Below are 13754 nucleotides of genomic sequence, written 5' to 3' on the forward strand. Positions count from 1 at the left end.
GTGATATATATACACTAAATTTCAAAGAAGCATACAACAACCTTTATTATTTTAAACCATTTATAGTTACAAATCAACCTTTTTATCTCTCATGTATCTTCACTTCTAATTGTTCCCTAAAATTTGACAAGAATTTAAAAACCTGTTTGGCTTATTTTCATTATAGTGTATACCTTCCTAAGTTCAAAAATCAATATACATAATTCTTAATTAATATGTAAGACTCTAGGTTTTAGTGACAAATTAAATATGCAGTTGCCAAGAACTAAATGAAAGCTTAAACCCAATTAATTCACTGGTGAGAGGTCCAAAATAATCTAGCTATTTAAATACATTAAACTGAGTATCATTTTAAAACTGAATTCTCACACAAGACAATGCATATGTATATTCAACATTTTTTACAAATTTAAATTAAGCTTATAAAATAAAATGTACTGCAATACTCCAGACAGGAACAAGGCACAGATAAAGCGGAAGAATGTATGTGACCTACGTTAGGTCAATAAGAATCTGACATAATCATTAGTTCATCAATAATTCCTCTTTTGTGTTCTCTACTAACAATTTCTCCAACAAATTATCTTTCTCATAAGAAACTCTAATTTATATGACACTGAATTTATTTATATGGGATAGCAAAAGTCTATTAACATAACATTATTATTACGTTGTTTTGAATGGACTTCGAGCTAACTTCTTTCATTCAACACATTAAAAAAAATATATATATATATATATATATACCACTATCAAAAATTGAACTATTAACAAATTCTACTTGGCAATAGTTTCTAATAAAAGATCTCTGATCTACTCTTACATAATTTCCACTGTCCTGAATGCCTCAAAATATATATTTCAGAATATTCAACAAAACTAGATAATTGCTACAGAAATTGAAGAATTATACATAGTAGATACTTATCTTATTAAGTGACAACTTTTTAATTTAGATAAGAAAGACATATTTGCTTGAAACTAGATATTTGCATTTAAGACTTCAAGGATTCATTTTCTTAAACTGTCTACAAACATGAAATCATACAGTAAAAAGAAGTAAAAATTTTTACATCTAATAGAAACAATTTTCTCAGATTCAGAGTCTGTGGGTTGAACATTTATTTTTTAAATTAAATGACTGTTCATCCCTCCATAAGGTACTGCTTACTTTCATTAATGAAAGAGATGCTATCAATTAGCTTCAATCTAATCTTTTCAATGCAATATGTACAGAATTCTTGTTACCAAAACATAATTTATTCATTTACCATGAAACTACTCACAAATAAAATATATAACATTAAAATGTTTCTTAAAAATAGAGTGACAAAAGTTTTAAAATGTAAAGTTATTAGTCTAAAGCAATTTAAACAAGGTCTGTTCTTTGGCCTATAATCTATTCTTTATCCGGATTATAGTTCAGAATGTTTTTACTGCAATCTCTGCTAGAGCTCATCTTTTTATTGTGTAAGTCCAAGCCCCCTTAATGTTTTAGAAAGGCCTTGACTAACTGAACTTTGATCTGATGTCTTCATTGAGAAAAACACCAGGTTGCCCATTTCAGATGCAAATCCCCCTAAGGCCCAATAGAATTCAGTAAAGACAGCAAAAAAGAAAAAAACAGAAGTTTCCAGGATCCTCTTTGAGAATCCTGGGGCACACTGGTGTCCTTAATCCATGCTGCTGCATGGATTAAGGTAGGTGATAACCTTTCCTGATTCAAAAGAATAAGCAGAGTGCCTACAAACTGGGTGGAGACTAGGATTTGGCTATAATAAAACACTATGCAATAAAAGCTTGGTCTATGTCAGAAGCCTCTGAAAAGGCCTCAATGTACCACATTCCCAGGCCTAGTAGGGAAGCTTGCAAAAGCCTACCTGAATCAAGTAAGCATGAATAATCTATTTTAGCAGACTGGCCATGGGGAGAGAGAAAGAAAGAGACTTTTCACTTCTTTTAAGTTTGAGTTAATAAATTTATTAGTGGACTGAAAGTTCTTGAAGTCCTATGCACTCAGAGAAATATGCTAAATTGCCAAGAAGCAAAGTATGCTTTTAAAGTTGCCGTCTCTATTAATGTTTCTAATTATAATATTAATGTGATAGAAATCTCAGATTTGGAATGAATCAAGGCAGAAAATTGATTTCATGCTGAGACAGTTTACATATAGAACACAAATAATTCATTAAAATGTAAAAATAAAATTGGAAGCTTTTCTCATTATAATTAAGTTAATTTATTTAGAAATTAAGATTAGATGTGGTACCTAAAATATTCATAAGATAGCCATGAAAATTTTATAGCTGATGAAAAACTTTAATCTTTCAATTAAAAATGAAAATATATTCTTACAGGAAAAAACAATTTTCCAAGTTTTTCTGCTCTAGACATACAACATTAACATATAATCAGATTTTGAAACACTGAAATCTTTTGAGACCTAGAATTGTAAAACAAAGACTCAGATATTTCCTCTAAGAAAGATAACTACCTGGTGTAAATAAAATAATTAATATCATCAACAAAAAACTGTCAACTCCATAAAAATTGATACATTAAAAAATATCAAGCTATTATCAATAACTAGTCAGTTTCTTAGGTAAGAACATGTTGCTTTAGTTTTACACATGAAAATTTCTAATTCACATTCATAAACTACCTTTCGACTTTGTCATCTGTGGAAGTAAAATGAAATGGCTCAGTTAAAATTTATGATGTTAAAAGAAAATGAACTCTAATGGGGGTACAGGAGGAAAACAGGGTAAAAAAAATAACACCATACTCCACCTCTAGTATGTGAAAACGAAACAAAACTTTCAAAGAAAAGCTGCACCAAAAGTAATTTAAATAAGACATTTTCTTACCATTGTTATTATTTCTTATTTCTCAGTATGGCACACCAGACAGCAAGAATCCAGGCAGTTTTTAAAACACTTTGATCCTCAGTTTAATCACTAGAAACTGAAGCTAATAATTATTTTACAAGGCTGTTGTGAGACTCTAATGTAATACTAGCAATGAATATTCTGTAAACGGTGTAGTACGTAAATGTTATTAATTATTATTATTGCATCATGATTTACTAGAGAATTAGAAGATCCATCACTGTAATTACATTGTCTTATTGAAAAAATTCTATTTGTTGTCCATCTACACCTGTACACATCTATCACAGGACTGTTGCAGCTAAATCATTAAGATAGAAAGCCAACGTTTAAGGAGAATTTAATATAATAAAGGCTTAACACACTGCCATGAATTGCTGGATTCATTGTAGGTCATGGTATTAGAGCTCTATAATACTGAAGAAATTCTCAGAATATGCTGTCAGCTAGCAATTCATGGAGTGAGTCAGGAATAGTGGTTGATGATTATGAGGCAGGGAAGAAGAAGGCATGTCCACCTTAGAGAGAGAATCGAAATCACATGGTGAGGGAAAGAGAGCTTTTTAAAACTATACACTCTTCTATCCAAATGAAGCACTGCTTTATACTTTACTGAATCATTGTTATTGATCTAGGTGTGTATATTCTTGTCCTCTCTTCATTATTAAGTGGTAATATGGTTACACCCTTAGGACTGGTGACAACTTATTTTAAAAGGCATCTCTGATAATCAACACACCTAGTTTTGAACCATTTATTTAATCTTTATTTATTTATTTATTTTTTAATTTAATCTTAAGACACAATTTTGTTAACTGCATTTTGTCCCAAATAAAATATAGAAAACAGTGAAGTCTACGGCCAAACCACCCTGAATGTGTTGGATCTCATCTGACCTTACTTAGAAAACCCAGTGATATGGTTTGGCTATGTGTCCCTACCCAAATCTCAACTCAAATTGTAATCTTCACATGTCGAGGGAGGAGCCTGGTGGGGGGTAATTGGATCATGGGGTTGGTTTCCCCCATGCTGTTCTCATGATAGTGAGGGAGTTCTTAGGAGATCTAATGGTTTAAAAGTGGCAGTTTCCCCTGTGCTTTCTCTCCTGCTGCCATGTAAGATGTAGCTTGCTTCTCCTTTGCCTTCTGCCATGATTTTAAGTTTCCTGAGGCCTCCGCAGCCATGCAAAACTGCGAGACAATTAAACCTCTTTTGTTTAAAATTACCCAGTCTCAGGTAGTATGTTTATAGCAGTATGAAAATGAACTAATATAGCCAGGTTTTGTGCGTGCATGCATGCGTGCGTGCATGCGTGTTTGTGTGTTAAAATGAGAAAGGCAAGGTAAAGCCTAGATTTATAAAGTAGATGATGACAAGTGATCATCAAAGCCTATCAGTCTTGGCAAATCATTATATATAAAATTACCTTGACAGGCAAATATACATGCTAGTGACATTGCAAAGAAAAAGCCACAAGGTGATTCTATTTTCTAAATTGGACGCAACTCACTCTAAATACAAGTAAACGTAAGCATGATAGTTGACTGTATGTTCAAAGTAAGCTATCATTTTGTCTGTATTAATTAATGCATCTTAGCTTAGCTTAATATTTAATCTACATACTATAATTCATTCATTCATACATCCAACAAATAAAGTCCCTTTCTCTCACTGAGCTCACATTCTAGTATGAGATAGATGATAATAAATTAGATATACATTATCATCATTTAATGATAAGTGCCTTTAAGAAAAGTAAAGCAGTGAAATGAGATGATAGAGAGTGGTTTTATTTCATTTAGAGTGACAAAGGCAATCACTCTTGATTAATCATTTAGTGGAAATGTAAGACAATGGACAAATAAACAATCTGGAGAAGGGAACAATTTTCAAAACATTCAAGCTTTGAACTTTGAAAACTGAGCACTAGGGCTGGGTACAGTGGCTTAGGCTTGTAATCTCAGCACTTCAGGAGACCGAGATGAGTGGATTGCTTGAAGCCAGGAGCTTGAGACCAGCTTGGACAAAATAGAGAGACTAGACTCTGTCTCTACAAAAATATTAAACAATCAGCTGGGTGCTGTGGCACATATCTGTGGTCCCAGATATTTGTGAGGTTGAGGTGGGAAGATCACCTGAGCTTGGAGGTCAAAGCTGTAGTGAGTCATGATTGTGCCACTGCACTGTGGCACGGGCGACAGAGCAAGATTCTGTTTCAAAAAAAGAAAAAGGAAAACTGTACTAAATTTATGCAACCTTAATTAATAGATAACTAAGCCAACGGCAGGTAAACCGGACTCTAAAAGGAAAAAAGAAATTAGCACTACTCACTGGGGCAAGAATAGTATCTATGATTGTAATTTATAAAAAACAATGTATTTTTAAAGAAACAAATAATTTTTACACCAAGTCTACACAGATTTCATAATAAGCAATAAGAGAAAAGGCTAGCCAGGCGAGGTGGCTCACTCCTGTAATCCCAGCACTTTGGGAGGCCCAGGCAGGTGGACCATGAGGTCAGGACTTCAAGACCAGCCTGGCCAGCACGGTGAAATGCCATCTCTGCTAACAATACAAAAATTAGCTGGGTGTTGTGGCCCCTGTCTGTAATCTCAGCTACTCAGGAGGCTGAGGCAGAAGAATCACTTGAACCCAGGAGGTGGAGGTTGCAGTGAGCCAAGAACCTGCCATTGTACTCCAGCCTGGACAACAGAGCAAGACTCTGTCTCAAAAAAAAAAAAAAAAAAAAAAAGAGAGAGAGAGAGAGAGAGAGAGAGAGAGAAAAGGCTTAAAGCTTTAGTTACTTACATTTTTGACAACAATTTCACTTGAGATTGTTAATTACCAGTGAAAAGACCAAAACCGGCCAGGTGCAGTGGCTCACACCTGTAATCCCAGCACTTTGGGAAGCCTAGATTGCCTGTCTAGGAGTTCAGGGTCAGCAGTTCAGGGCTAGCCTGGCCAACATGACGAAACCCCATCTCTACAAAAAATACAAAATTAGCCGGGCATGGTGGCGTGCATCTGTAGTCCCAGCTACTTGGGAGACTGAGGCAGAAAAATCGCTTGAATCTGGGAGGAGGGGTTGCAGTGAGCCGAGATCCTGCCACTGCCCTCCAGCCTGGATGACGGAGCGAGACTGTGTCTCAAAAAACAAACAAAAATCAAACAAACGAAACCTAGCTGGATAAGTATAAAAATAAGGAAAGGAAAGAAAAAAGTTACATATATAACCTAAAATTTGACTGGTATACTGTCTTTTCAAAAAAGCTACACATAACTTACAGTATAGGCTCATTACTGACTCTTTCAGGACACAGCAGTAGAGAAATTAGAATACAGTCACTCTTCAACGGAAGAATCACCATTAAGCACAGTCACTTAAATGAATCTGTCAGAGTCAAAGTCATGAATTTCTTTGCCATATGGTTCTCAAATGCTAGTCCTATATTTCTTGTCTGTTTTGATCTCTATCACTTAATTCTTCTTTTCCTAAACAGACTAACATCTATTCTGGCCTCCTGCACTCAGTTCTTATACATCCAAGCTAGGCTATACCTGTAACAACTTCTGATTACAAAGAGCTTCCTTCTATTTTTTAATAAAAATGTACTTTACTCTGTTCAGACATGCCATAATTCATTTAGCTAGCTGCTTACTGATAGACATTTAGGTTATTTTCAATGTCATGCTATTAAAAAATACGCTGTATGAATAGCTCATGCATATTTCCTTTTACATTTGAATAAATATATTCATGACGTAAATTTCTAAAAGAATCAAAGAATATATGTTTTTATAATCTTGAAGGTTACTACCAAAATACTCTACAGAAGTAGTACCTTTTTACATTCTCACCAGCAAAGTATGAGAGTACCAGCTTCTCCCACTCTCGCTAATATAGCGTCTTACCAAGTCAGGTCATTGTCAATTTGATAAGAGAAAAACGGCAGGACAGTGTAGTTTTTATTTCGATTTTTTCTCATTAAAACTGAAATCAGGCATATATTTTGTATGTTTAAGAGTCACTTAAATTTCCTTTTCATATTTTTGCCCATTAAAAAACATCTGTTATGGAATTTTCCTTATTTATTTTAAAAGTTATTTGTCCTTATTTTAAAATTTGTCCTGATAAATTTGCAGTTCGTTCAGAATAATTTAAATCACAGCTTAAAAATATTATCCGAATGGTTTCTACATTTAAATTAGAACAATATACCACTGCTTAATATTCATCTATTATAACATGTTTTATACCTGGTGCATAGTCGATGCTTAATTAGTATTTGCTGACTGAATGAATACATTTATCATTATTGATTAAAAGAGCATTAGTATAAGTGCTAGAGGTATAAGAGAAAATAAAACAAGCTCTCTGCCTCGCAGAAAATTTTCAGTCTGGTGGAAGAGAGAGTTATACTACAAATTTAGTATAAACCAATGTGAAAAATGTGTTTTAAAATATATGAAGTGCTATGGGGAAAAAAAAAGAAAGTAAATAATTATGTATGGAAAGCCATATGAGTTAGTAACATTTGAAGTTGGAGAAGGACGCATTGAAGAGTAAGAAAGTGAAAAGCATTACTAACAGAAATACAAGCGATTTATAAGGGAGCAATTCTCATAGGATGGTTGAATGTAGTGTTTTATAGACACAGGAGGAAGAGGCTAAAAGGGTAGGCTTGGATTAGGTTGTACAGATTTTGTATACAATCTTAAATTTGTATTTCATATTACAAGCTTATAATAGCAAACAGGTTTCATCTCATATACTAACTTTCATTAGTGGTAGCGGCTACCCAGAACATTCCTGTAGATAATAATTCTAAGGCTGTGTCTGAGTTTGGCAGGAGGGTACTAGAGGGTACTATAGTCTGCTATTTATTTAGAAGGTGGTAGGGAAAATAGGAAACCAAATGAGACATTTGAAGCTAAAAAGTATCATAAACATATTTTTATCCTTGGGAAAGGGAACACTGATATCAATGTGGAAGACTAGAGAAGGATGGACTAAGAAAACTATGTCTTATTCAGATTAGAATATTCCTCTCTTTTCTACTAGTATGGCAATATCTGATAGACATTAAATAATGTAGTCTGAAAGGTGAATGAAGTGAACAATCAAATAAGGGCGCTCATAAGGGAACCGTGCCATCACCAGGAACAGAGTTCATGAGTTTTACTAGACAGATTTATTGACATTTGTTTTGACTTCTCAGAAATTTTTCCTTCATTTCCTACCTATTCTGTCTATTCTGAATAGATGAGGTTACCAGATAGATGAGTTTGAAAATGTAATGATTGAAAATGTATAAGGATAAAAATAGTAATTCCAAAGAACCATCACTTACACTGAATATATTTATAGGTAACCATACTGGATAGAAATGGCTTCATTAGTTCACTTACTCTGTCTTGCAACCGCAGAAAAAAGTATTCTATATGGGGATTAAGGAAGAAATGAAACAATCTATTTTAGTAAAAAACAAGTTACCATAATTTTATTTGTAAGAAATATATCATCTTGACCAAATACTCTACCAATGAAATGGCTAATTCTTTAAATAAACAAATACACATATAGGCATACCACAAAAGATTCTGTAAGATGAAAACAAATGCATTTGCAAATTTTAGAAAGAATTTGTATGTTGACTTGCCTCCATCTTGGGTAATAACTGGTAACGCCAAGCTATTTTCATCTTAATATTAGATTCTGGTGTTTTATGATTATATACATCTTCATCAAATTCCTTTTTACAATTATCATCAAGTAATGGTGCTGGAAGTTCCTAAGAAAACAGAATGACATATGATTGAGATTCTGTGGTAAAATATGACAATTTTCTTAAATCACAGTTTCAGCAACACTAGAAAATTTCCAATATATTGAAAATTGATGACTAAAACTGATTTAAGTACAAATTCATAAAAATATAGACATCTGTAAAACAGAAAAAACAAGTATAATACCAAATGTTAAGTTTAATTTTTTAGCAATAAACTAGAATTTTAAAAAAATGTACAAATTTCTATACTCACAAAAATCAATTACTAGTCTAACAAGAAGTTATTTTAATTTTTCAAAATGTATATGCTTAAAGCAAAGTCTGGAATTAGTACTTATGTATTATATATAATTATTATGTTGGCCACAAGGTAAAAATAAAACATGCACAATCTACTTACAGGTTTGTAATTTTAGAATTCAAAAAAGCCATTCACCAAAATAATGGGAGCAGTAACAACTAAGAATAAAGACATTTATTTTACCCATATGAAATGCTGGTTTTGTACCTGCAAGCTTATGCCTCTCATTTAACAATAAAAATAGAATTTAAAATCTCTGATTAAATGAAGAGATAAATTCCAATTTATTAAATTTGGAAGGTGACGACCAACTTTGTAACTACAAAAAACATAGAAAACTAGAAATCATTTATGTTAAGCGGTACTACAGAAATAATTCAAAGAAAACAGTATTTAAGTTTCTTGAAGAAGAAAAGCACATACAATAATTTTGTTTTATATTCTATTAAAATCATAATGTGGGACACTGTATTAGTAAATATAATCTGTGCTATCTTATATGTTACTCTAAATTGCTACTTCTACCCTTCAAGATCAAATTTACTTATGCTTAGAATTATGCCAACAAATAAGCTTAAATACATTAACTGTTAATATGTCATATTTTACTCACCTCCTAAAAAACCTCAAAGTGAATTCACATAATAATCAATGCCAGTACTAGAAACTAGTTATATCACTTAAGCTGTGAATTCATCATTCCTAGCTAAACATTAGTATCTTACAATATAAAGTAACTTCTTTTTCCAATGGAAATACGTATTTGTGAGGGAGTACAGTGTAACAGAGCATAGTGGTTGAGTTTAAATTTGGCAACTAGAATGTCTGGTTCAAATCTTGACTTTGCACTAGTAGCTGTGTCTGCGTTACCACAGGACCTCTCTATGTCTCCATTCGTCGTCTAAAAAATAGAGGTAATAGTAGTCACTTCTGGTTGCAAGCAGTGGCTCACGCCTATAATCCTAGCACTTTGGAAGGCCAAGGTGGGTGGAACACTTGAGTTCTGGAGTTTGAGACCAGTTTGGGCAATATGACAAAACCCCAAATGGGTTTAGAATAAATCGATTTATTTTCATGTACAATTTTCTAAAACTTGTTTTTCCCAATTGCTTTTTTCTGCACTTAAGAAAAGATCTTAGATACCAATTAAAACATTTTATGATCTAAATTAGTTACTCTCAGTTATAAAAACATATCAGCACTATTTATGAAATGATTGGTATGGAATTATGTTGCTCAATATTCTAGCTTCCAGCTATTAAAATTAAAATTTAAATTAATTAAAATAAAATAAAATGAAAAAGTGTCTCAACTACACTAGCCACATTTCAAGTACTTAATAGTCAAAAGTGGTTAACAGCTACTCTGTTGCATAGTGCTGGTATAGAACATTTCTAACACCACAGAAATTTCTACTGGTCAGTTCTAGAACAGAAAATAAGAAATGTATTTATTTATCTCATATATTAAATTGTTTACTGTGTGAAGTTTCACAACTGTCAATGACACACTTTCCACTTATATTAACCAGAATTTTCAAGAAGTGTCACACTTAATTGTTTAAAATGAAAATCAATGGATCATTAATTTATTATTATTATTATTAGTTTTTGAGTTGGAGTCTTGCTGTGTGGCCCAGGCTGTAGTGCAGTGGCAAGATCATAGCTCACCACAGCTTTGAACTCTGGAGTTCAAGGAATCCTGTTGCCTCAGCCTCATGAGTAGATGGGACTACATGTGCACACCGCACCTAATTTTCTTCTTTTTAATCTTTTGTGGAGTTTATACTTTCTCTATTGTTAGAAATTTAGGTTGTTCGCAATCTGAAAATGCTACAACAAACTTGGTTTATAACATAAACATCCTTTGCATCTCAAATTATTATTTTTTCTATGAGATGTAGAAAACACACAGAAAAGAATAGAGAATAATATAGTAAACACCACAGATTCTACTACAAACATGGCTTTAACGAATCTTAACAGTTGGCATACTTAGAAAACAAATCAGTAACTTCAGCAAGCAAAGAACAACAGTTGTGTGAAAACTGAAGGATTGGCTGAAAATTTTTTAGAGGAACCATGAAGACCTACAGATCCTTTACTTTTCCCTAAGAGCAAGGATTCTACCCACCCCCACCTCCATCAACTGTGCAAGAGAAATGGAAAGTTCAAATAAGACAAACCTCAGAAGCTGGAGTACTGCTGAGGGAAGGGATGAGACATTACATTGAAGTTAAGATAATTTCTTGAAAGTCTTCATACAGAGGGATGAGATAACTTCCTCTTTACTTTCACTGTTCCCCACCCCACCCCACCACCGTAGCGTCCCACTGCTAAGGCTCTCAGAAGAGCAGAAGCCATCTTTTAATGGAACAGGCAAGTTCAAGTGATGCCCCTGCCTCAGCCTCCTGTGTAGCTTGGGACTACAGGCAGGCACAGCCATGCTCGGCTAATTTTTTGTATTTGGTAGAGACGAGGTATCACCATGTTGGCCGGGATGGTCTTGATCTCCTGACCTTGTGATCCACCTGCCTTGGCCTCCCAAAGTTCTGGGAATACAGGTGTGAGCCACTGTGCCCGGCCAAGTTAACATATTTAATCCTCAAATCAATTTAAGGATTAAGCACTATTACTAAACCCATTTTATATAGATGAAGACATTAAAACACAAAGGTTAATTAACTTGTCCAAGGTCGCAAAGTAATTAAGTAGTAGACACAAGACTTGAGTTTGGAAAGTCTTCCTCTGTAGCTCTGCCTCTTAACCACTATCTTATGTGGCTTTTTAAAGAGATAGAACATGGCCGACTGTCGTGGCTCACACCTGTAATTCCAGCACTTTGGGAGGCCAAGATAGAAGGCTCACCTGAGGCCAGAAGTTCAAGACCAGCCTGGGCAAAGTAGGGAGATCCTTTCTCTACAAAAAAATAAAAGAATTAACCAGGCATGGTGATACGTGCCTATAGTCCTAGCTATTTGGGAGGCAGGGTGGGAGCACTGCTTGAGCCCGGGAGGTCGAGGATGTAGTAAGCCGTGATCACATCAGTGCATTCTGGCCTGAGTGACAGAGCAATAACCTGCCTCAAAAAAAAAAAAAAAAAAAAAAAAAAAAGGACAGAACATGAGAGAAAAAAGAAAACATTTAGAGGAATAGTCTAGGAGGTTAATACCCTGAAATAGGGTATTTTATATTTAAAAATCCTATTGAGTACATAATTTCTGAGTGGAAATAGATCTATACAACCAGGCACAAAATTCTGACATTTTAGAACAAGAGGGAATACAGGGAAAATCTAAACAGCTTCTCCAGATTGGGTGTGAACACGTCAGGAATATGAATGGCATCAAACTTTATAACAATGCTGGACTGCTCTGAGACAAAGATATATCTAATCTAGACTTGTATATTCAGCAAAACTAATTTTAAATTTGAGAGTGGAATTAAGGCATTATCAGACATGCAAATTCTAAAACATCTCTACCACCTCACTCCTCCCTTCCACCTCCATTTACTCTCAGGTTATTAGAGAATGTGTACCATCAAAACAAGGGATGAACTAATACATATAAACACTAAAGATCCAGGAAACAAGACATCTTACACAGAAGCAACATCAAGGCAATTGCTAAAATTATAAAGGAAAGTGCCAGAATAACAGCTGTGTAGACAACCTAGGAAGCAAGCTATCCATTAGGAGCTGGAGTATGGAGGATTCCAAGGGTAACATACGTACATACATTAAAGAGGAGTCTGAAAACTTTAGTTTTGGAATAAATTAGTAATTGATACAGATAAAAAATGAGGAAGTTGTTACCTCCAGAAAAAAAAATAGGTGCATCAAAAAAGGAGAAATACAGACTGTCAAATATTGTAATACTTGACTGAGTAAGAAATTGTAATAATGTACACACTTAATACCGACTCTCCTAGGGAAGAAGATTTAAACATACTGAAAGGGAAAATTTACAAAGTGACAGACCAGCCTTGGCAACATGATGAAACTCCATCTCAACAAAAAATATTAATATAAAAATTAGCCAAGTGTGCTGACACTCCCCTGTAGTCTCAGCTACTTGGGAGGCCGAGGTGGGAAGATCTCTTGAGCCCTGGTGGCGGGAGTCTCAGTGAGCTGAGACTACGCCACTGCACTCCAGCCTGGGTGACAGAATGAGACCCTGTCTCAGAAACAAACAAAAGAAGAAAGTGATATAGGGAAAGAGAAAGAGCAAGAGAGAGAGAGAAAGAGAGAGAGAGAGACAGACAGCGAGAGAGAGAGTGAGAAAATGTGTGTATGGTATTATATGACACCTGAATCTTTGTATGTTGTGCAAGGATAATAGACACAAAAACTGGAAGGAAAAGGCAGTACAGAAATAAGGAATCAAACAAATGCCACAAGAATAAACTGATAGTGGTCTATGTATACCACACCAACCCCAAACTTACTTTTACATTAACATTAAAAGGAACACCTACTACTAATATAAGATCCTTTAGAAAAAGACCTTTTATATTTCAGTGTTAAGTTATCAAGTCTCAAAGAGTATACTAAATTTCTGTTAAGAAAAAAGTGGTTCAAATATTTCTTTTTCCATGTAGTAGTATTAGTATGTTTCTAAAACCATCAGACTAGAAGAACAATTGGTGTTGAGGGCAAAAATAGTCCATTTGGGAGTATCAGTATCTAATGATGAATATCCAGCCCTAGAGACCTTCTCTGAAGTGCAGTTGTTAACACTACAGGAAAGAAATCACATAGAAAAAATAGCAACCT

The 13754-nt window shown here is 34.2% G+C and overlaps 1 protein-coding gene across 6 annotated transcripts in view; it reads right to left on the reverse strand.

Annotated features, from left to right (window-relative positions):
• ELP4 (elongator acetyltransferase complex subunit 4) overlaps positions 1–13754 on the reverse strand; it is a 249766-nt gene that overhangs the window by 178813 nt on the left and 57199 nt on the right. For 5 of the 6 annotated variants that reach the window (XM_032282329.1, XM_032282333.1, XM_032282330.1 and 2 more), the window contains exon 4: positions 8549–8680. The exons of the other annotated variant lie outside the window; for it this stretch is intronic. In XM_032282329.1, coding sequence (XP_032138220.1) covers positions 8549–8680 — 132 coding nt within the window. The remainder of the gene's footprint in view (positions 1–8548; positions 8681–13754) is intronic. 6 annotated transcript variants of the gene reach the window in all.

Source organism: Sapajus apella, unplaced genomic scaffold (assembly GCF_009761245.1).
Source record: "Sapajus apella isolate SASKATOON/1434 unplaced genomic scaffold, GSC_monkey_1.0 scaffold14, whole genome shotgun sequence".
NCBI lineage: Eukaryota > Metazoa > Chordata > Mammalia > Primates > Cebidae > Sapajus > Sapajus apella.